At 41.8% G+C, this 22,868-nt stretch overlaps 1 protein-coding gene across 2 annotated transcripts in view; it reads left to right on the forward strand.

The window, feature by feature from the left end:
- Positions 1-22,868, forward strand: part of Sulf1 (Extracellular sulfatase Sulf1) — a 96,158-nt gene that overhangs the window by 41,339 nt on the left and 31,951 nt on the right. For both annotated transcript variants that reach the window (XM_019054362.2, XM_072299531.1), the window contains 4 exons: positions 9,853-10,948; positions 14,741-14,980; positions 17,129-17,280; positions 20,598-20,767. In XM_019054362.2, the coding sequence (XP_018909907.2) occupies positions 10,699-10,948; positions 14,741-14,980; positions 17,129-17,280; positions 20,598-20,767 (812 nt within the window). In that variant the 5' untranslated portion in view covers positions 9,853-10,698. The remainder of the gene's footprint in view (positions 1-9,852; positions 10,949-14,740; positions 14,981-17,128; positions 17,281-20,597; positions 20,768-22,868) is intronic.

The following is a 22,868-nucleotide window of genomic DNA, read 5'->3' on the forward strand; positions in this document are numbered from 1 at the left end:
ATAAGCGCCTTCCTTACATAGTAATTGAAGCCCCTGATCTCCGTATTTCAAATAAAGAAAATAAAAAGTTGTTACAGGAGGAACACCGAAATGCATGAAGTCAGTAATTTGAAGGCGCAAAATTACATTTGATAGATACTGCTACTATAGTATAACATAATTTCTCGTGTATCTCAATTTCTTGCAGGGTCTATCTATATTCATTTTTCTATCTTTAAAGACTTTTTCGAGCTTCCATAAGCCTCTACCACACAAGCAATACCGGTTGTGCAGTCTAACAGTTTGCGCATGCGCACACAGTGTCCATTACCCGCGAATGTCATTGATTGTCCAGTCGAACTGCTCGTGTGATACCGGCTGTATGGTTCCAAATTCTTTCGAGTTGGGGCCACAGCGCGTCGACTCAGGTGTGGAATGAGGGCCGCTTCACCGCGCTTAGGTGTTGGAGTGTTTGCATGTTTATTGTGAAAGGGATGAAGGGCCGGAGGCAGAGGGATGGGGTAGTTAGGTGTCCGTGTGCGCTCATGCAGTCTAGGGGTGTCGGCTTGTCAGGTCGCGCTCAACGCGTGTTTGTATTGTTTGTCACTAAATTGGTCCAACTCCCGAGTGCAAACGAAGGCGAAGCGTGAAGCGTCCACGCCTCGTTGCCGAAATCCCGAAATCCCATCGACGCGTGATATACTGCCGTGCTAAGGAAGAACGCCGTATGAACATTCAAGAGTTGCCAATTTCCTACGATGAAATGTTTGTTTTGGAGGAAAATTGTGAATATTTTTCCTTGAAATTTTCAGACACTTTAGATCAAATTACAAACAAAATTATCTGAGAAATTGGCAAAAAATATTCAAAAATTTTCCTGAAAATTAGTGATTTGCCAGAGGAAATTTGGCAACGCCTGAAGTTTCATACGGCGTTTTTCCTTAGCACGGCAGTATATCAGTCAGACTACAATGTTCCAACAAAGTAAATGTAATAAATTAACGAAGAACATTGTGGTATTGGTCCATCCGATACAGCGTGGATGTAAAATATTAATAGCAATCGCGCTGTATTTTTGGCCATATTTAATCGACAGAGGGTGTAGGAAGTCTCGTAAAAAATGTTATTGAAAAAATTGAGAACTTGGTTGCGAAAAAGGCACTCTTCAGTTCAAGTGTTTTAGAATGCCCTTTTTAATTTTTAATCTTTGTAGGAGGTATATCAGCGCAATCAAAAGTAATGCGTGGTACATTAATAAAAGGATAAGCTTTTACCGGGTTTTCAGCTTATTTTACAAGTTTGATGGTACATTAAAATCATTAACTTTGACGAGCACTAACCAGTTCTGTATATTTGCTACTGGTGCTTCTAAACATTTTAATTTAAACTTATCGTAAAAAAGGCGTTAGTTGAAAAGTCTCGTTCACACATCTACTGTGAGTGTTACTTTCATGGTTTGCAGCAACTGTTAAAATGACGCCCCTTAAGGATGGTCCGGAGAATATCGTCTATCGTGTTCCAAGGCTGTCCGTGTTGCGTTGGAAAAAATGAAGGCGCGATGGAATGCCTCATACGCTTCAAGCGACAAGCTCTTTGGAAGTGTTATGTCAGGTACAACATGGGAATGCAACTATTCGTAATCTATCGTTGCCCGTGTTGCATATGCAACACGATGAAGGCGCGTCAGAATTCTTGTGCTCTCAAACCGACGCATACTTCGCCATAACGCCAGAAATGCGTGGCTTCGTTAGGCAAGGGACTTTATAAGGGATGCTCGCTCGTTTTTCAAGTGGAGGAGCGGGAGGGGTACTATTTACTCCTTAACGAGAGTCAAATGCTGTCTAGTGATCCCATACGATTACAAATTTTTTGAAGGGGGCGGCAGTTTTCTAGAGCTCCCCGCTTCTCTAATCCTCTAGCTACATCCACGTTCATCCCAGTGATTTTTCAAAGTGACACTCTACCCAATTAACTCAGGTGTTCATAACTTTTTTGGCTTGAAACGGCATCGCGGCTGGTCAGTTTTCATGTTGGGACATGTCCATCCGAACCGTGAACAGGGCCTAATTTATACCTCCGCTACAAGTGCAGTCGAGCGCGGGTCACGGAGGGTGAGAGGGGGATCCGGGGATCCCTCCCTGGGGGTCCTCACGCCCCGTTTAACCCCTCCGTCCCTGACCCCGGGACAAAGTGTGAACTGCCAGGATAATCCCTGTTTCCGATCATCATTAGACGGATCTGAGGTGGTCGATCTTATCTGATGTTTGTTGCCACGATTCGATACGTCCGTTTCCGACTGTCCTGGGTCCTCTCCCGCGCAGAGATTGCTTTTCAATCTGGAACTGGCTGATGAAGTCGTTACTTTGATGTTTTCATGGTCGAAAGGACCGACCATACCACTTCCTGTCGTCCATTTGCCGTGGCGAATTAGAAAAGGAAAAAAACAATTTATTGCGACCTATTTCACGGTGAAATATCTGACAAGTTTTAAACTAACATGCTTGAGGAATATATTCAAATTTGATATCAGTGAAATTCCCTCTGCGAGCTGCGATAATGTCCTTCGTTTTCCTTCCTCTAATTTTTAAAGTGATCTCATTTTAGAAACTCCTCCCGAATTTTTAGAATTGAGACTTGATTTCAAATTTTAGCTCCTAACTTGAATTTCCTACGATTTTGTGAGGAACGAGCAATTTTATAAATTCATGCTACTTGACCTTCCTATTTTAAAATTTACAGGCGGCACTTTTGGTTGTAGTAAAATGATCGAAATGCAACACATAGTTTCTCTAGATACGCACTCTGCTATTCGGGTGCCACAACTAACAACTCCCATTAATTTCTGAAGAGGTTAGAAAAGCGAGAGTGCCTTCAATTTTAAACACGCAACACGCACATCCGTTGAACACGAATAGTTGCATCAAGGCGCTACAGTCAACTCACAATCAGCCTCGTCTCTAAAAAGCGGAAACGCCTCCAATTTTTATAAGTCGCAACACTTATATCCAAGGTACTGAAAATAATAGTAAAATTTAAAAACATTTTGTGAAAAATGAAAAAAATAAGACATATTTATTGACAAATGTAAATTGTCTTGTTACTTTTAATTTTCGTTCAAAATATTTCGTCAGAAGATTACGTGGGTTCCATTCGTCGATTGGCGTATGGATTGCATTTAAAATCAACGACCATTGGCGTAATTTTCGGACTTTTGATCGCGGCCAGTCCGCGGAATCTTAAATGTTCTGACAAAAACCTTCAGGAATGCCATATACCTAGGAATAAAAAAGTCATTTTTTGTTATCCGTCTATGCTACTCTGGTTGAATTTGGACCATATTTCAGATGTAAAGACTTTTGTAACTACTTCGAACAGGACAAGACTGAAGCAGTGTCAAATCAGGATTTAAACGATAACGCGGAAAAAAGCTCGAAAGTTGCGACTCGCTCATCCGGAACGGCGAGAAACTTTGAAATCCCAATTTTGGACACGAATTCTATTCCCAAACATAGCAGTTTACGTTTTGCAACTGCCGAACCTTGACTTAAACGAGTCTTTGCAAACATACCTACCCCAGCGAAAAAAGGCGGCAAAAACAGATTTCCTGTGGGCTAAGCGGGAGGTTTTCGGCCCATTGTTCGGTCGCCAAAAAAGATAGAAAAAGGCCTGCGTTTGGCTTGCAGGTGACATTGACACCTATTGTTTCTTCTGCGCATTGTCACGCTCACAACAAGAGGGCAACCATGAATGGGCCAGAGCGCCAGCGCGTGAATGAAACGGATCCATGAATGAACCGGTCGGTTGTACTACGAGCCTAATTTTTGAAACCGAGCGGCTCACACCTCGGCCACCTCCGCGCGGCCGTCTCGCGTCACGTCAAGTCGAAGGTGTCAAGCGAAGGTGGCCCGCGGCTTTGACTGTTCCAGTGTTCCGCCCTGATGACTCCCGTTCTTACGTCCTTTACCGCGTGTTAATGTCATTTAAGTTCAGCCCAAGAGAGAGAAAAATTTTTAAACTTGAACATACTTTGAGCCGTAATCTCCCGTCTTTAATCGTTGATTCTGTATGACGTTCTTAATACATTGATTCATTTAAGATATAGGTCCATTTATAGATTTATTATTCGTGGTACCCGCACCACAAAAAAGCACCTCCTGTGCCACATGTAGTATAGCGTCATCCGGGATAGCTTTGGCCTCCTTTCTTGACTTTTTTTAACTCGCCTCAAGAAATATAGGTTATACTTTTGTGTCAGGTGGATTTAAATTAATCAGTTGTTTTCCAAAGGGAATAAGACCATTTTTGCATGAGCCTCGGCTTGCATAAAAGGGCATGCTATAATACCTAAAGACTCATCAAGGAATAGACTTGTTACCTTTTGAAAACAACTGATTCACTTACTGATGCAAATTTTTGTTCGTCGACGTGCCTTTTTAAGACATTTTTCAAAAATCTCTGAAAATTAAACTGATTGAACTGATTAAACACCACAAATCATTCTGTCTCTCAATTCGCTATTTTCGATCAGACCGTGGTTTCTGCAGAGTCACTATATAGAGCAATTTCACGGTCATACACCATTAAAATTCAACACACAACGGATGATTTGATTTCAGGTATACCTGAAAAACCGCCTTTAAATATAGGCATTTTCGACGCATCGATCGGTGGCTAAACTTTAAATTACAGTGTCGTCGAATCACCTTAAATGTACAATGTATCGCAAAAAGAACCTAAAACCAAAATTCTTAAGTACCTGCTCGATGCCCGATGGGTTTTTCTTTCTTCGCGAACGATGTTGTTAATTCGTGCATGGACACTCGGCCTCCGCCCAATGCCACCACTTGGAACATCCTCAAAAACCCTCTTTACGCAATTTACCGGGGGGTCTGTCCGGTGGCAACCACGCTGGATCCATGAATTAAACATGGGGCAATCTCGAGTGATTGCGTGAATTTATTATGCTTCCCGTGGCGGGGGCGCGGGGCACCCATATTCCATATTTACGGACCAAAGAGACAGAGACGACTGGACTGGAGCTGGGTAAACACGGAGATTATTCTGATTATTTACACAAGGGACACACGCGCGCGAGACATGGGACATGCGCGAGGGGACGCGCGTGACCAGCGGCCAGCAGCGGTGGCAGCGGCGGCCACTTCAATCAGTATTCCCGATGTCCAGTGTGGTCAGCACTCTTCCTCTCTGCTCCTCCTTGCCAGATGGGCTGCATCGCTCACCCAATGCCGCACGGCGGATTGAGTGAATGGAGAATTTGCAGGTGTCTGAAATTTGATGAATTTCGTGTTTAAGTGGAAACTACTAAGCCAACTGAAAACGAGGATACCCTTGGTTCATGGATTGAACGACTATTGGAGAAGATATGAAGAAATGATCTAATCTGCTAAAATACATGTGTTTAAATGGGAAATGCAGCCAGATGACGTCATAGGCGGTGCATTTTCTCACTTTAAAATCGATTTTTATACTATTTTCCATATCAGAAAAAAATTACAAAAATTAGTGTGAAATAAGCTCTTTAAGCACCTTTAAACGAAGCAATTAAAAATTTGCATGCAAATTCTCCATTAGAGAGGTCGGACATGAAATTTTTAATTAAAAATGCAAATTTGGTGTTTACTTCGTCACATTTTAAATTTTAAATAGTACTTCTAGAAAAAAGTTTCACGAGGAAACCAATGGAACCACCTTTAGAACCTCAAAGTTTTGTATAAACGAGTCCTAAGCGCCTAAAGTTTCTTATTTTTGTCCGACCTCTTCCATTGATCGATCCCCTGTGCGCCGTTTCCCGTATGAACGTAATTCCACTTGACGGTCGTAATTTGACTTACACAGTTCAATTTTTTACAAGAATGCCCTTGGGCAATTTTTGTCAAAAAGTTTTCTGAATTGTGCATGAAATCTCAGGAAAAGTCAGTGAAAGTTTTAGTAAGAATTGTCCCAGATTTCCTTCCACAGCAATTCCAGCGGATCTTTTTCTTTGAGTTTACCATGATTTGGCCGAAATCATCATCAGCACGTTGATACCCGAACGTGCAGCCGAGAAAAGGATGGTGCAGGGCTAATTTTAAGCTCCTATACTCTTCTGTACGAAATCCCCCTTGAAGATGTATAATTGCCCTCGATATTAATGCATTTCTACTTTTCAACGCCCTGAACAATTTTGAGCGACTGGAGATACGACGCCATTCGCTAACATTTAATGAGAGCACCAAGAAGACATAGCATGCACTGAATCTACCCATCTATAAAAGAAATTTGATCTTGGCTACGAATTGATTCTTGGGATGGTTTCCCTCAAATGTCGGTTATTGGATTTGATTTGCCGCGATCCTGTGTAAGTGTCCAGAAAAGTCCAGTTACCTATATTCTATATCTCCGCAGATATGTGCCCCCTCTTAGCGCACGGTTTGTTCTCCGCTAATGAAATGTATTGAAAATCAATAAATCATGCTAATGTCGAAGTTTATTTTCCTCCTTCAGCCGCTTTGCCATTCATGAATGTGCAGGCGTTTTTTCTGGCACCAAGTTCTCCTCCGCCCTCGGCTCTACGCATCACGACTGTTGACGTTGTGCTTTTAAACCTGAAAAACCACATACCTCCCGCAAAAAAACTTGGCAGATCTGCGGTTTTTGCCGATTTTATCAGAAATCGTGCGTTTGGTTGTTGACCATCGCTCGAGAGCTGATTGGGACCGAAGGTATGCAAATATTGTCGTTTTCCTGGCGGAAGGGCGTAAACACAGATCTGCGCGAATCCTGACGCGCATATAGACTATCCTGTCCAAACGTGACGTTACTATAATCTATGGGGCAGGTATTATTCAGTAGATTAATTAATTCTCATTCCGATGGATGAAGTTGAAAAATGTTGCGACGTTCCTACTCTCCCCGCCCGTCGGTTCAATTTTTTTTAAAAAGAAAACTAATCAACATTATTTTCTCGAAATTTTCTGTAATTTTTCGTAATTGGACGTATCTCTATCAAACAGAACTAAGCGCCATTTTGAGTTCCTTTTGAGGAATTTAGAATGCCGGATAGCGCGTTCTGTCAAACGGACCTAAGCGCCATGGAAAAGCATTGCGAGTATAGGACGGAATAAGCCGGGCGCCCGATTCCGCCGCCAATCCAAGCCCCCCTCTACCTTCCTCACCCTATGGCGCTTAGGCCCGTTTGATAGAAATACGTCCAATTTATGTAAAAAAAATTTCTACGAAATTCCAGAGGAAAAATTTTTAGTTCGGTTTCTTTCAGGAAGTATAACTATAAAAGGAGAGTTTCAAACGTTGTGATGAAGGAATGCATGTTTCGTCAACGTACAGTAACTCGGATCACCGCGTTATTTATTGGAAGCAAGTCGGCACAGCTGGGATCATTTTCAGCGGCAACCTACTTGGAATCGGTATCAGAACAGGACGGCTGAATATCAAACTTTCCCGAAACACCTTCGAACTTACGAAGTTTAAAATCCTGTGACTTTAGTTGTTGCAGGAATTTGCCTAGTGAGTTGGTGCGTTAAGTTCGCCTTCAATTTTGAGTGATACTGTGCCACGCTCGAGTGGTCGAATAGTTGCGCCCCGCTTTCGTTCGCTGATTGTAGGTTGCGCTCACTTTTATTGTGATTCCTTAAAAACCAGCAACTTTAGCCGTTGCAGGAATTGGCCTAGTGAGTTGGTGCGTTAAGTTCGCCTTCAATTTCGAGTGATACTGTGCCACGCTCGGGTGTTCGAATAGTTGCATCGCGCATTCGTACGCTAAGTGTGGGCTGCGCTCATTTTTATTGTTTTTCTTTGAACGCCTCAAACGAACGGAAATAAAGGAAACAAAGTTTTGGAGGTTAGATTCACATAGTCCTAACTTTGAATATCCTAATTTTTAATTTTGTGCAAAAATCATAGCATTTTGACATAACGTCGACGAAGAAATATATACAGGGAAATCCACCATATGATTACGCAGCGGTTAGTAAATGTATCGAACGGTGTTTATTGAAAAGTAAAACTCATTAAAAAGAACCATTCAATTCAGGATCATTGTAGTAATAAAGTTGCAGAGTATTGAAATATGAGAGTACCAACATAACATTCTTGTATTTCGTGAGTCAATAACATCAAAGCAACCTGACCCGAAAACAGCCATAGGTCGAAACGAATTGATGGATCCTTGTACTTACCACAGAAGATACCGGGAGATATCAATACACCGAACAATTAATTACCGTACCTCGGGCTGTAATTATGGTCCTAATTACAGGGTTTATTGGGTTACGAGTTCAAATTTTTTATCGCCGTGTTTCTCATTTTTTATTGTCCTTTTACGCAAGGCGAGCTCATTAGACCACGTCGCCAGATCAAAAGAATGTCGGAGGATTTTCCAGGGTAAACCCAATTCGCTTCGAAGTCGGGCTTTGGTTTAAAATTTGGCGACCCTCGCGTTCTAGACAGGATGAGGGGAGGGCAACGTGATAAAAGTTATCGGTATCATACACGCAATACGTTCAGAATGAAGCATCATGAAATGAGTCTGTTGCATGAGTGCGCTTTGTTTATTTACGTTTTCGTTGTGCTTAAAACAGAGCTTTCGCTGTTTTGCACGTTTTAATTTTCATTCCTCTCCTCAAAAGAGGTGACCGAGCTGAGGACTCCGATATTTTACTCTTCTTCTGCTGGCAGTAGAATATCGCAATTGCGGGAGGACAGACGTACCGCTTGACACTGCAGAGCAGCATTCCGCATTAAAAATTGGTATTTTAGAGTTTTCAAATACCTCACGTATCTGCGTACATACGTGTCTGAAGAAAAAATCGCAGTCATTGGTATCGTCATGTTCCAGTGTTCTCTGTCTCGAAACCGAATTTATTGAAACTTGAAGGACCGAGGCAAATCCTCGATATTTTCGTTAAAGTTCATTTTATTTGACCGTGATAGTTTTCTTTCACTTTAAAGATATTAGAGAGGTCGCATTTACATGTCTTGTGTCATTTTTTGGTTGAACAAATTGTATAGTACGAGGGAAAATTTCAGTGAAAAATGTAATAAAATGAGTGAAAGGGTGATAATAATAGCTCCTTTTTTGGAAATGTTTCACACCAAAAAATTATTTTGGGTCATGAGATCGGAGCTCCGGCTCACAGTGGATCGACCAATCAGAGAGGTCGGACATGAAATTTTTAACCAAAACTGCTTTTGATTCCGAATTCGTCACATTTTAAATTTTAAGGGGTGTCTCCAGCAGAAAATTTTACGAGGGAACCAATGGAACCACTTTTAAAAACTCAAAGTTTTGTATGAATGGAGTTATGAGCTTTTAAAGTTTCCAAATTTTGAACGACCTTCCCCATTAACTCAATCCAGTGTGCGGCTTCCAAATCCAGAGGTTATGGCCCCTGAATCCGAAGTTTTCATTTACTGAGCCCAAAATGTGATCGGCATGGCTGTCTTTGTAATGTGCAGTGTGCATAAAAAGGTAGTGCATAAATAGTGTAACCAGCGATTGAACCTTCACATGTCCCGCTTCTTACTTAGACATCTTTGAAGAGCTCCTTCGTTCGTCAAAAAGAATGTGATATTTGGTCAGCGAAGAGGGGTCTTGAAAATGAGAATTCTCGTACTGCAATGGGAATCGCAAGTTTTTCGCGAAACTACTGAATTTTTTGTCATCAAAACCAATTTTCGAATAAAGTCATCACCCCAAATATTTCTTGAGAAACAGTAGGTTTTATTATGGGACTGCTAATTTGAAAGATACGAAGGCTAAGATCTGTCTGCATTCCTTTTATTATTGTTCCATTTTTTTGCAAAAATGCATTGTACACGTCCACCCCTCTAACCTCTTCCTTTTTTATGTTTCAGATGGTCGTCCCTCGCTGCCTTTGATAAGATTCGCGCTCTACCCTCTGCAGAGTTGCATCCTCTTCGAGAACTCTGCTTCTCTGAGCCTTCCATCTCTCGCCATCGAGCCAACAAGCTTTTTAAAATGCTCTCCAGAGTCAAGCTGAAATCCAGCTCCGCCTAGCTGGCTTCATTCCGCGTCCTCTCCAAAAATGGCTGTGATATCTAATACACGATACTGGTGAATCAGCATTTATTGTTTGCACTCGAGACGTGAACTTGAGTCAAACCGTCGGAAAGTTTTTGCGAGTATGCTGAAAGATTGTCCTGTTTGAAGGATACAAATATTGTACGTAGATTGTTGTTAACGGGTAATCGTGTCAAAATTTTACGCTCAATTCACACTGTTCAATCCACCCCGGTGTAATTCAACTGCAATCAAATCGTCCAACAGCAACTTTTTGGAATCCTTCCGTCCCAACTGACGCCCGGTGACGTGATTAAATGTCAGCGCAATTTTAGCCCCTTGGTTAACGCAATCGTCCAACGAAAATCCTTGCTCAAATCAACTGTTCACACTGTTGCTATTCGGTCAAATTCTCTCCTGAAATCGCATTTTGATCAACCGTACCATTTTAAGCTTTGTTAGAAGTTCACGTTTTACTCAACTTTCTTAACTTACGTACCTCTTAATTACCAAGTTCCTTTACGTTAGCGATAATTTTCGCGCGTTTGTGTATCCCTCCGTAACTCGCGTTCCTTCCGGCACCCTGTGTAATTTTAGTGCACCGCGTGAATTCCGCGTGTAATCCTAGTGTAAGTTTAGTTTTTACTCCGATTCTAGTCTTTTCTCAGTCAGGCCCCACGATGTTGTTTTCGAGTCTGGCCGTGTGCAGTTTTTGCGCGGTGGCGTGCGTTTTTCTGTTGAGCGTGTTGCGGACGGACGCCGCGCGGGGGGTCCCGGTGCCGCATTTAGAAGATGTGTTGTCGATGCAGGACCCGAGCGCACCAGAGGGCCGGCGCACAAACCCAAAGGCGCAATCCTTTGGCCCTTCCGGACGCGTTCGGAAGCCCAACATCATTCTCTTCCTCACCGATGATCAGGACGTCGAGTTGGGTAAGTCTCCAAGAGCAAAAGCATACATTAAATAGTCTAACTGCTCTAGTAGTTTAAAGTAACAGTCGATAAGGACATTTTCTCGCTTTGAAAGGTACAGCCAAGTACTAAGTTTTTAGATTTTTGAAATTTTTTCTGTTCTCATCCAACTGACGAAGGCTGAGTTTTCAGCCGAAGTGTTTTGGTGGTATTTAAGTGAAAATTAGCCTTGTTACCCGCTGTTTAAATTGTTATTATTGTAATCTAAAGTAACATCGTCCGATTATTGACAGGGCATTCTTTTCGATGCAGTCCTTGGTAAAAATTGGCGATAGGAGCTGCGTTTCAAAATACTTTAAGAATTCTTATAGCCGGCTAAAGGAGGCGATAGAAAATCATATAGCTGGCTGTAGAAAGCGGAGAAAATCATAGAGCCGGGCTATACGAAGCGATAAAAAATTATGAAGGCGGGCTATAGTTCCTATCGCAGATTATACACCTAATCGCCATCTGCTATGAAAGGCTATAAGAAATTGTGCAGAAATTCGTGTGCTTTGAAAATCATTAAGTTTGATACGGAACCACCTTAATATTTACAAAACACACATTATATTTTTCTTTAATTCATATTTTTTTTAATCAATTAAAATGAGAATAATCCATACAGAGCGTGCAAACATTTCAAAATTATGAGTTGAAAAACGCTGACTCCGCCAGATTAAATGTTAGAGCCTAACACAAAGCGGAGCGGCGACGCACTGGCGCCTACAAACCTAACAGGGATACTTCACGCATTGCGCAACGCGTGAAGTATCCCTGTTAGGTTTGTAGGCGCCAATGCGCGTTCCGCGCTGGCCGCCCGCCCGCCACGCTGCAGCATGCCACGGGGCTTGAAGCAACTATTTCACACCAGAGGTATTGCACAGTATCATACGAAATGGGCCTGTTACAAACTTTTGCTAGAGCAGAATGAAGAGTTGTTTCTTATAGATAATGCCTCAAAAATCACGATGAGCGCATCGGCAAAGTCTGAAATGCACTCATAAATTCACAATCTGCGTAAGAAAATTGCGTTATTTTGAGCTTCCCGCTTCAAAAACGATACCACTGCACAGGTGAACATTTTGTTAGAGGAGTCGCTCCATCGTCGGCAATATTCATCATGGCCGACGCTTGCGCAGTTCCTCGCGTAATTCAAGGAGAGTTCAAGGTCAATTAAGGCGGGCGAGGAAAATATGAACGTAAACACGCCGATTGTTATGTGGTTTAATCCTGTTCAGGTGTTATCTCGTCCCATCACACGTGTTTTGGCGGACTGGCGTCGGCCATGATGAGTATTGCCGCCAATGGAACGACTCCTCTAACAAAATGTTCACCTGTACCGTAGTATCGTTTTCGAAGCGGGAAGCTCAAAAAACCGCAAATTTCTTACGCAGATTGTGAAGTTATGAGTGAATTTCAGACTTTGCCGATGCGCTCATCGTGATTTTTAGGGCATTATCTGTAAGAAACAACTCTTAGTTTTGCTCTAGCAAAAGTTTGCAACAGGCCCATTGAAGGCGCGCTAACATATTAGGAATGGCAGGCATCCATCAAAAGTACGGAGCTTTCCTCGCAAAATAAATCAAGATACTACGGCCCAAAAAGAGAGCGGTAGTCCAAAAACTCACTAAGTCCTAGCATCCGTAATTGGTAACATCTAAGTATACACTTTATCGCCTGGCTGTTGCTTAATCGCCATCGGCTATAAAAGGCTATAAGAAATTGTGTATCCGGCTATAGAAGCTATTAGAAATCTTACAGTCGGCTGTAGGTCTATGGTATTTTGGAACACAGATTCTACTGCCAATGGGCCTGTTGCAAACTTTTGCTAGAGCAAAAATAAGAGTTGTTTCTTGTAGATAATGCCTCAAAAATCACGATGAGCGCATCGGCAAACTCTGAAATGCACTCATAACTTCACAATCTGCGTAAGAAATTTGCGTTTTTTTAAGCTTCCCGCTTCAAAAACGATATTACGGCATAGGTGAACATTTTGTTAGAGGAGTCGCTCCATCGTCGGCGATATTCATCATGGCCGACGCTTGCACGCAGTTCCGCCAGGCCCGCCACATCCCATCTCGGGCCCTGGTACCAATTTTCTGGCCCGGGCCCCTAGCACAGGGGGGGGGGGGGGTCCGGGGGGCCTCCCCCGGGAAATTTTTGAAATTTTAAATCTATTTGGACGCATTATTATGAAGCTCTTATGATGGAGATTTCCCATCAATTTCTGCAGAATAATTACGCCTTTTTGTTTACTTTCAGCACCAAAAACTTTCGAATTGTTGCATTCAAAACATCTATAAATTTTTTCTTGAGGGGGCAGATGATAATTTTCAATTCTACGGGGAGCCGGGCCCCCCTTGACTCCCCTTTCGCACGTCTATGGCAAGGGAGTTAAGCCATTGAAGTCGAGGATGCCCAGAAAGGAGCCTCTTAGCATCCGACAACGGAAGAAAATGAAACACAGTTACTAAAAATATCATTCTACATATACTCAAAATCTTGAAAATCTCTAAAAAAGTAAGAAAAATTTTATAGTGCCCTAGCGTGTTTTTGAAACTTTATTCTCCTTTTGCGGAATTTTTAGGGTAATTTTTTCACTTTTCCCTACGAGACAAGGGTTACACATGAATTCGTAGTGGTTTGTCACCTGCGTCACGGGCCCCTCCAGGGCCCGGGCCCCGGTACCAAGGACCCAGTATCCCCCCCCTTGTGGCGGGCCTGAGTTCCGCGCGTAATTCAAGGAGAGTTCAAGGTCAATCAATTCGGGCGTGGAAGATATGAACGTTAACACACCGATTGTTATCTGGTCTAATCCAGTTCAGGTGTTATCTCGTCCCATCAAACGTGTTTTGGCGGATTGGCGTCGGCTATGATGATTATTGCCGACGATGGAACGACTCCTCTTACAAAATGTTCACCTGTGCCGTAGTATCGTTTTCGAAGCGGGAAGCTCAAAAAACCGCAAATTTCTTACGCGGATTGTGAAGTTATGAGTGCATTTCAGAGTTTGCCGATGCGCTCATCGTGATTTTTGAGGCATTATCTATAAGCCAAGAAATACCAAAAATTAAAATTAGAGTTAAAAATGAATTTTTAGAACTCTAATGCGCACCAGTATGAAACTGAGGGGGGAGAGTGTTCAGCTCAGGCAGTTTGCAATGGAATATTAAGTTGGAGTCACGCCGAGAGATCTTTACCGGTTTGGGCCTTATTAGACCTCATCAGAAGATCACACTCAGCAGTGAACCCCTGGGGTTTTTTAGGGGTCACTGCTGAGTGTGATCTTCTGATGAGGTCTAATAAGGCCCAAACCGGTAAAGATCTCTCGGCGTGACTCCAACTTAATATTCCATTGCAAACTGCCTGAGCTGAACACTCTCCCCCCTCAGTTTCATACTGGTGCGCATTAGAGTTCTAAAAATTCATTTTTAACTCTAATTTTAATTTTTGGTATTTCTTGGCTTTGTTTCCCCGCGAAATGGTGTGGACCCAGCACCATTTCTCCACCTTGTTAATACAGTTTCGGGCCACTTTTTAGTGTTTAATTTTTTTTCATTATCTATAAGAAACAACTCTTAGTTTTGCTCTAGCAAAAGTTTGCAACAGGCCCATTTTTACTAGGGGTGCAAGGAGATGCCAGAGGAAAAAGTTATAGATCCACCCAAAATAAAATATAAAATGATTTAATTAAAATATTATTAAATTCAAGTATGCCAAGCTTGCCGTAGGTGGGAGTGGGTAAAATAAGTGATGATTACGGTGTTGCAGGCTCGCTGAACTACATGCCGAAGACGCTGAAAGTGATGCGGGACGCCGGGGCGGAGCTGAGGCACGCGTACGCGACGACTCCGATGTGCTGCCCCTCGCGGAGCTCCATGCTCACCGGCATGTACATGCACAACCACAACGTCTTCACCAACAACGACAACTGCTCCAGCCCCCTCTGGCAGCGGACCCACGAGACCCGCTCCTTCGCCACCTACCTCTCCAACGCCGGATACCGCACAGGTAACGCCCAACGGCCCAACGCCACTCACCTCTTTTACAGGAGATTCTTCTGCATGTGAGGTTGACTGCAGAAGTGCAGGGTTTAGAGGGTAGGAACCGTTGCGGAAAACTAATTTGCGCTGAAATCGGGCTTGTGGACCCGACCCATCCTATCCTCCTCTCATAATCTGGCATACGCCTCACAAGCCTCATCCCCAGTTCGAGCGACCCCCAACTTGTCGAATGAAGACGCGCGAGAAATTTGGAGAAAAAGGTCGAGAAGGAGAAGAGCAGAAGGAAAAAGAGAAGGAAGAGAAAAAAGAGAAAAGGAAAGATTTCCTTTCGCTGTCTTATTTGTCTCTTTTTCCATTTTTCTTCCACTTGTTTCTTCTCTTCCTCATCTTTTCCTCTTTTCCATTCTTCCTCGTCTTTTCCTCATCTTTTTCCTTCACCATCGTCTTTGATTTCCTCTGTTTCAATTTATCTTCTTCGTTTTACCCCTTTAATTATCTCGTCTCTCATTTTCCGACTAGGGTTAAAAAATTATGCCACTCTGCCCTTAGCCTCTCTCACCTCAAAACTAGAAAACGTCCCGTAAAAGTCATATAATGTGGCTAATCACTTAGGGTTAGAAAGAGCAGTGCTTCAGAAAAAATGTAGAGGGGAGGGGGGTAGCTCCTTCATTCGATCTGCTTCTGAAAAATATTTGGCTACATCGAACTGATTGTCAGCGCAGATTGAATTTTCATTCCCATAACATCGCTGTTAAGTGACGGAACTTGAAATTCTTTTGACGATCGTCTGCGATTAAGTCTGATCGCTCCCCGGGACTATTTCAGCGAAATGATTCCACTCCTCCTCGTTGGTTCTTTTCAAGCTCCGCTCAGATTTCTCCAGCTGACATCTAAACACAGCTTTACATCATGCTGTCCCGACAATGAAACCAGCCGTACGAACGTCCCAAAACGTTGACGTCATGAATCGCAATACTTAGAACTATCGTCATTGAAATCGTCTGTCGGCAATTAGTCATGGCGGAACGCTGAAATCACATCGATACAGCTGTTAGTCAGTTCCCATCCCGGTCTTGTCTCCTCCGATTGTACTGCATTCTACAATTAAGAACCACAACTTCTAGCCCACCCGTAAAAACACTCATGTGCATACGGGAACTAACGGTGTGCATGTCGTTTCTAAACTGTTAATGAGCCAGATATTGTAGTTCCAAATTGCAAAATGCAATCCAATTATCTTGCTCGGGTGGTTACTTTTATTCCTAGTTGAGAACAGTCTGGTCAGAGATGTCAGTCTCTTCTTTTTGTTGACCATTAGAAGCTCATCGACTGCACTCAAATATTGTCAATGGAGAAATACAAATCGCAGTTTTACACGTAGGTTGGTCCAGGTTGGTCCAAACCATATATGTGGTTTCAATGGTGATGAACATTTGGCCACAGGGTCATTACGAAAACGAATGTCGTTCATTAATTCAATATGATCTCACATATGTTCTTCTCTCTCTTTCCCATTATGTCAATGAGCGACATCCGTTTTCGTAATTATTTATACCTATTTTGCAATATCCCCTCATAAAGATGTCATAATTTATGTTTCTGTATGCACGTTATGGATCAGTCTTACATAAAGTAGATTACGATGATTATTGCTTCTCAAAGACTTGGGCTGTGTAGCCGTGCAACGCAGTAGATCACCCCCCCCCCCTTGTGATCCCTGTGGATCACCTAGATCTACCTCGTGTTTAAAAAAAGAAGGAAAATATGTCAGATGTATGATTTTGATGTGTGTGTGTAAGCGTGCGGCCACCGGGAGATCAAGCTGATCGATTGGGTTACCTACCTGTCGGCGAGTTTGCGGTGGCGCACAGTGGATCGAGTCAATTAGAGAAGTCGAACATGAAATTTCTTACTGAAACTGCTAATTTTATTATTATGTTTATTTCGTCATATTTCAAACTTTGAGGGGTGCTTCTTGAAGAAAATTTTACGAGGAAATCAATGGAACCACTTTAAGGATCTCCAAGTATAAACTGACTTATAAGCGTATGAAGTTTCCAAATTTTGTCCGACTTCTCTGATTGACTCGGTCCAGGGTGCGGCGGTGGCTCGCGCTGTCACCCGATATTAACCACGGCGAAATGCAATGTTGCAGGGTACTTCGGGAAATACCTGAACAAGTACAACGGAAGCTACATTCCTCCCGGGTGGCGGGAGTGGGGCGGCCTGGTCATGAACTCCCGCTACTACAATTACACCGTCAACCTCAACGGGAAAAAAATCAAGCACGGCGACGACTATCAAAAGGTAGGTCCTCTCTCCCCATCCATGCCGCTTCTCCTCACATTCATCGCATTTCCTCACCCTCCGGCCAAAGTATCACAAGCGCCATGCGACGTCTAAACAAGCTCTATTCCTTGACCTGAACTCAAAATTACCACGTGTCCGCATTCTCCCCATTTAGGTACTATCTAAGTACTAGGTACGATGTAGGAGGATAAATGGAAAATTTTAAGTAGATTTATGGCATTTTTACTGAGGATGACAGTAGGTACAACACAAGAGCCTTTTAGAAACCCAAAATCGTCACCTTCCGGCTAAATCACAAGCGCCATGCAACGTTTAACAATTTCCGCCGCCATTTTATTTTTTTGCAGAGAAATTGTTGGTTGCACCTCTTTGAAAATTTCACTGAATTCTATCGGCAGCACGAAGAGAATCCAGTGAAATTTTCGGACAGCTCCGTTGAGAAATTTCTCTGTAAAAAAATAAAATGGTGGCGGGAATTTTTAAACATTGCATGGCGCTTGTGATACTTTGGCTGGAAGGTGACATATTCGGGTGTCTGAAAGGTTCTTGTATTGTACCTACTGTCGTCCTCAGTAAAGACGCCACTTAACTACACTTAAAATTTTTCATCCATCCTCCACCAATAGAGTACCTATATGGGGAGAGTACAGTTGTGTCTGTAATTTTGAGTTCAGATCATGGAATCGAGCTTACAGGGTCCAAAAGGGCAGCCAACCTGTTTGATCAAATTATCCAGAATTATTTATTATTACAATCGTTACAACGTACCTGTCGTTTGTAAAGCACGTATTTGAATTAGTTTTCGTACAAATTTATGTATATTTGACCATCTTGGTTTGATATTGGAATCTGAAGATTGACAGCGGTATTTTTCTTGTGTTTTTTGTATTAGAAGATTGGCTGCCCTTTCGGGCCTAGAGCTCCATATTTTGACATGTTTGTTCTAGGTACTCTACCCTCCAAGAATCCTGATTAACAACATTATGATTCGAATTTTAACGATAGTCCATCAGGATGAACAGAAACTTGTTTCAATTTCATTCATTATACTATATGTGCCTGATACAAGAACCTCCGTGCAAACACGGCCTAATGAGTCACAGTAAGCTATTCAGAAAATTTGAAAGATGAATGCTCGATGTCATTTCACATCTCTACGAATTTACTGGGGGAGATATTTATTGATGTCAATTCGGGTGAGAAGTACCTATTCATGTATTGCTTTTCAATAGCAAAAATTTGGAAATTTTATACCCTTGCAGGAATAATCAGATTTTCTTTTAATCATTTGTTCATCTATTTAATTTTGATGAATAACTTTTGAATTGCCCAAAAATTCTCATAAGTTAAAAATTCAACGTACAATTCCCAGCCTTCTCTTCACGAAAATAAACAAATAAACGTATCATTTGAAAAACGGCGTCTTCATTTTCAGACGACCAAAATGACTCGAGCTGTCAGTTTGGCAACATAAGGGTTGTGCGAGCCACACTGGCTCCAGTTCTCACGCTGAAATTAAATTACATTGTTTACACGACTTCCTCGCCGGCCTAGTTCTGGTTAGGCCACCCGGATTCATCCCGCGTTGTCATTTTGCGCTTTTCGCGGATTTTTTCTTTTTTCCCACGTCCAGCTGAACTAAGCTCTTTGAGCATCACAGTACAAAACAAGCGGGAAAGCTCTAATACGTTCGTATCACAGAAACGCTTAGCTGTCTTTTATGTAGGCGCGATTTCAAGTTCCCCGAGGAAAATGAGCGACGTTGAGAGAAAGAACTCGCCTCACCAAAATTTCAACCATCAATTTTAAGAAAATTGCACTACCGTTAAAAATATAAATTACAGAAAAATGATTATCGTCTTCCGCTCTTTGATATCATAGTATAAGCATTAATACAGGTATGACAGATAAATCTATTCTAAATATATGAGGTCCCTATCCGCCTTTTTGTTGTTGAGCCGGTGCGCCATTTGAACGCATTTGCCACTGAGTATACTAGAATTCTATTGACAGGAAATCAAAAATCACTCCCTATCGGTTGAGCGCTTAAAAGGCATTTTTTATTTTTGTTCTCGAGTCCATTTCATCGTTAATCATTCCTTGGACCAAAGATACTTTTAAAGAGGAATGCAAGAGAGTTTCATCAGAGAAAGTTACATATTAAAGATAGATTTGACGTCTCAGCTGCTCAAGGTATTCCTCTCTCGGTGAAATGTAAGAGATTTTTTTGCACTTTTAAACACCATCAGCAAAAAATCAAGAGACAGTGGGGCACCAGCTCATTTTTATGAATGTCATCAAAAATTACTCTCTGTCACATTCGTTCGACAAAAATGTTAACATCTCGACATCTCATAAAGCACAGAACAATTTTCAAACTGTGATGCTGCTTTCTTGTGGTCTTTAAATTAAGTCGACAAATAAATATAGGCGAATCATCAAAATTCAATGAAATTATAGAATGCCGTGGATTAATATTTTCTGTGAAACAATGAGGAACTCGAGAGTCCATAAATTGCAAAACCCACAATCTCACCATTGACGTCTTATGGCGATTGTTTTATTTACCTGCTCTGAAACTCTAAAATTCCTTGGGCGTTCCTACAGTTTAAGAAAAGCTCTCTGGTTCGGTCCACTATGTGTCACAAGATCGTGTTTTGATTATTGAAATGCTTAAGATAATTCTTCAAGAAACGTAATCTACCAAGTTATGCAAAGGACATCTAAAAATATATTCGACTCAGAAACTCAGATAGAAAAATAGGCGGAACCTGGAATCCACTACATACATTTGCGAGAATATGAATTCTCTTTTCTCCGGGTGCGTGCTTAATACAATATGATTTTTCATACTCTGATCAGTGTTCGAAACTCACCTTTGAGTTTTAGGAGTCATGTGGCGCATCAAGCCCGATTTTTAGGCGCCATTGAAGATTTTTTAGGGGCCAAATTGACTTTTTGCCTATATATTACGGCGCATTTAGTGAAAAGTTAGACGCAAGATGTTTTCGTAACAGAACTAGTAAGTAGCTTTAACTTGGAGACGACAAAAACACTAAGGATGAAATCGTGAAGAATAGAAAAATCTTTCACTTGTGGTGCTGAAAATTTCGAATAATCACCTAGTATGAAAATTCAGATTTATAAGGGGCAATTTTTAGGGGCCACGTTGGCGCAGAGCCTTCATTTTTTAGGCACCATGGCCGATATTTTAGGCGCATCTGGCGCGTTGGTGCTTGTGAGTTTCGAACACTGACTCTGATGTGAATTTTGAATCATTTTGACGGTTTTGCTTTATTTTTTTATTTTTACAGGACTACTATCCGGATCTGATAACCAATGACTCAATCGCCTTTTTACGACACTCAAAGAGGCAGTACTCTCGGAAGCCAGTCATGCTGGTCATGAGCTTCCCTTCGCCGCACGGGCCCGAGGATGCAGCCCCGCAATACGCCGATATGTTCTTCAATGTCACGTCACACCAGTGAGTCACTCTATATAAATTTGATCTCTATCACTCCTTTTCACCTAATTTTGTACCCTTCATGCTGCACGTGGGAATTCAATGGTTCACGCTAGTATTGGTATACACTGGTAAACATTTTTGAGTGAAATTTTGTCGAGTCTTTGTAGCGCGCCCAAAAATCCCGAGTGATATGAATGCGGAGCAGAATCTAATCTCCTTGCGGAATTCCTTACACTATTACGGAGCAGAATCTACCTTTTTCGCTGATTGTGAGTAACGTACGCTTTCATGGTGCTGTTTCACTTTCCATTTATATTTCTCGAAGTTTTTCGGCGCTTTATAGACTCTGGCACCGAATTCCATCCCTCGATTTTTAACAGTGTACCAACATTTCCTCGAACCTCGAGGCAGTTTTTCAGCCTAGATTAACGGCAGTGAAAGCGCGCAATTCACGCGGTTTTTTCTTCCAGCTTTTCTTGCTTGAATGGATTTTTTCTATTTAAGTTCGATAGTAAGAATTTTCATTCAATAAAGTTGGAAAGAAAGTTGAATGAAGAGTTGAATCGGAGTGATTCGGGTTTAATGCTCCTAGCTACTTATCGACTTTATCGACAATTTTTAAATACAATTTTCAAAAACCTTATCATCAATACGACCTTCTCAAGTCGAGAGTTTTTCATGAGCTTGGGAGTTCATTTTGGACGAAAACCAGCGGCTACGTCGCTTTATGTTTCTCAACAGATAGTACGCGTGCGTAGGTGGCTAACCGAAATTAACCTTCCTACTCCTTGTCCGAAAATTTGGGTGCGTAAGAAATTACTATTTTATAGGCTACTATAACTATGAGGAAGAAATAATAGCAAGCTGAACGGTCGTTTTAAAGCGCTGAAAACTCATTTAGAAGACCCATCCGCTGCGTATAAACACGATGATGCATTTGGCACGTATCGTTTTGACAGAATACCCTTGGACAAAATTGGCCTCGCGATCTACCGGAAATACATATCGGCACTCGATGCAATTCGTTAAATGATAAAGGAAATGAAGTATTATTTTCCTCCTTTCCTTCTCATAAGAGAACGAATAATGCTTGGGCAAACGGGCGAAACCTCTAAGGTCAGTTCGCTCTGAAAGTTGTTATCCCTATTTTTTTATCATGTCGTTTATTAGAACCTATACCTCAACCAGTCAATGTACACGAGAGGATAGAAAAGATTGAACTTACAATCTTCGCACTAAAATCAAGCAGACGTCAGTGATTTGAGCACTTTGGTTTGCGATGTTCATCACGTCGAAGTCACAACACCACCGTGGGAAAGGTAAATTTGATTTCCATACCAATCGATTATTGATGAGTCACTTTTTGTGATCTCTTACTCTAATTAATCTATCTAATATTCATAATTTACGAATTTAAGAGTGAATGCTTCAAGTTCAAAATTTATAAGTAAACGCGTCGATCAACCGCAGTGAAATTTGCCGATGTCGAAGGAATTTGCCAGGACATCATTTGGTGGGGCCTGCGCGAAATGCATGAAACAGAATTTGCTTGCGGTTCGATTCCCAACTTCCTGTCCCAGGCCTATCACTATTACCGCTTTCCCTGATTTATCGAAAAAATAGCCATCGACCAATATCTTTCCTGCAGACGCAGACTTTACTTCCTCTGCGCGTTTCCTTTTCCAGCTTATTTTCAGCAGTTGAAGAAAGGGGCCCAGGGGGGCTTAAACTCCTTCGAGTTCTGTATATTTTTCCGATAATGGCCATTTGCCACAGTTTTTAGACATTTTTAACTTCTGAACCTATTTTCTTCCCGCCAATGAAAAATGTTTGGTCCTGCCACAAATGACGCAACGCATAGCGATGATAATAAACTGCAAATTCCTAATATTGAATTTGCTTTAGGGAGTCAATTTTTTAGGCAGACCCTACGTCCCCAGGTTATTTTGTCGTCCTTCCCTATTTTTACAAGTATAATAGGTAACATCAAGCATTGAAATGGAAGCTTGGCGATCAAACTATGGGTATCATTTTTATAATTGTATAAAATTCTAATGTATTGCTGTGAAGTTAATAAGGAATAACCTCAGAATGAGATGGAATTGTCATTTGTCTCCCT

This window comes from Bemisia tabaci, chromosome 4, assembly GCF_918797505.1.
Source record: "Bemisia tabaci chromosome 4, PGI_BMITA_v3".
Classification (NCBI taxonomy): domain Eukaryota; kingdom Metazoa; phylum Arthropoda; class Insecta; order Hemiptera; family Aleyrodidae; genus Bemisia; species Bemisia tabaci.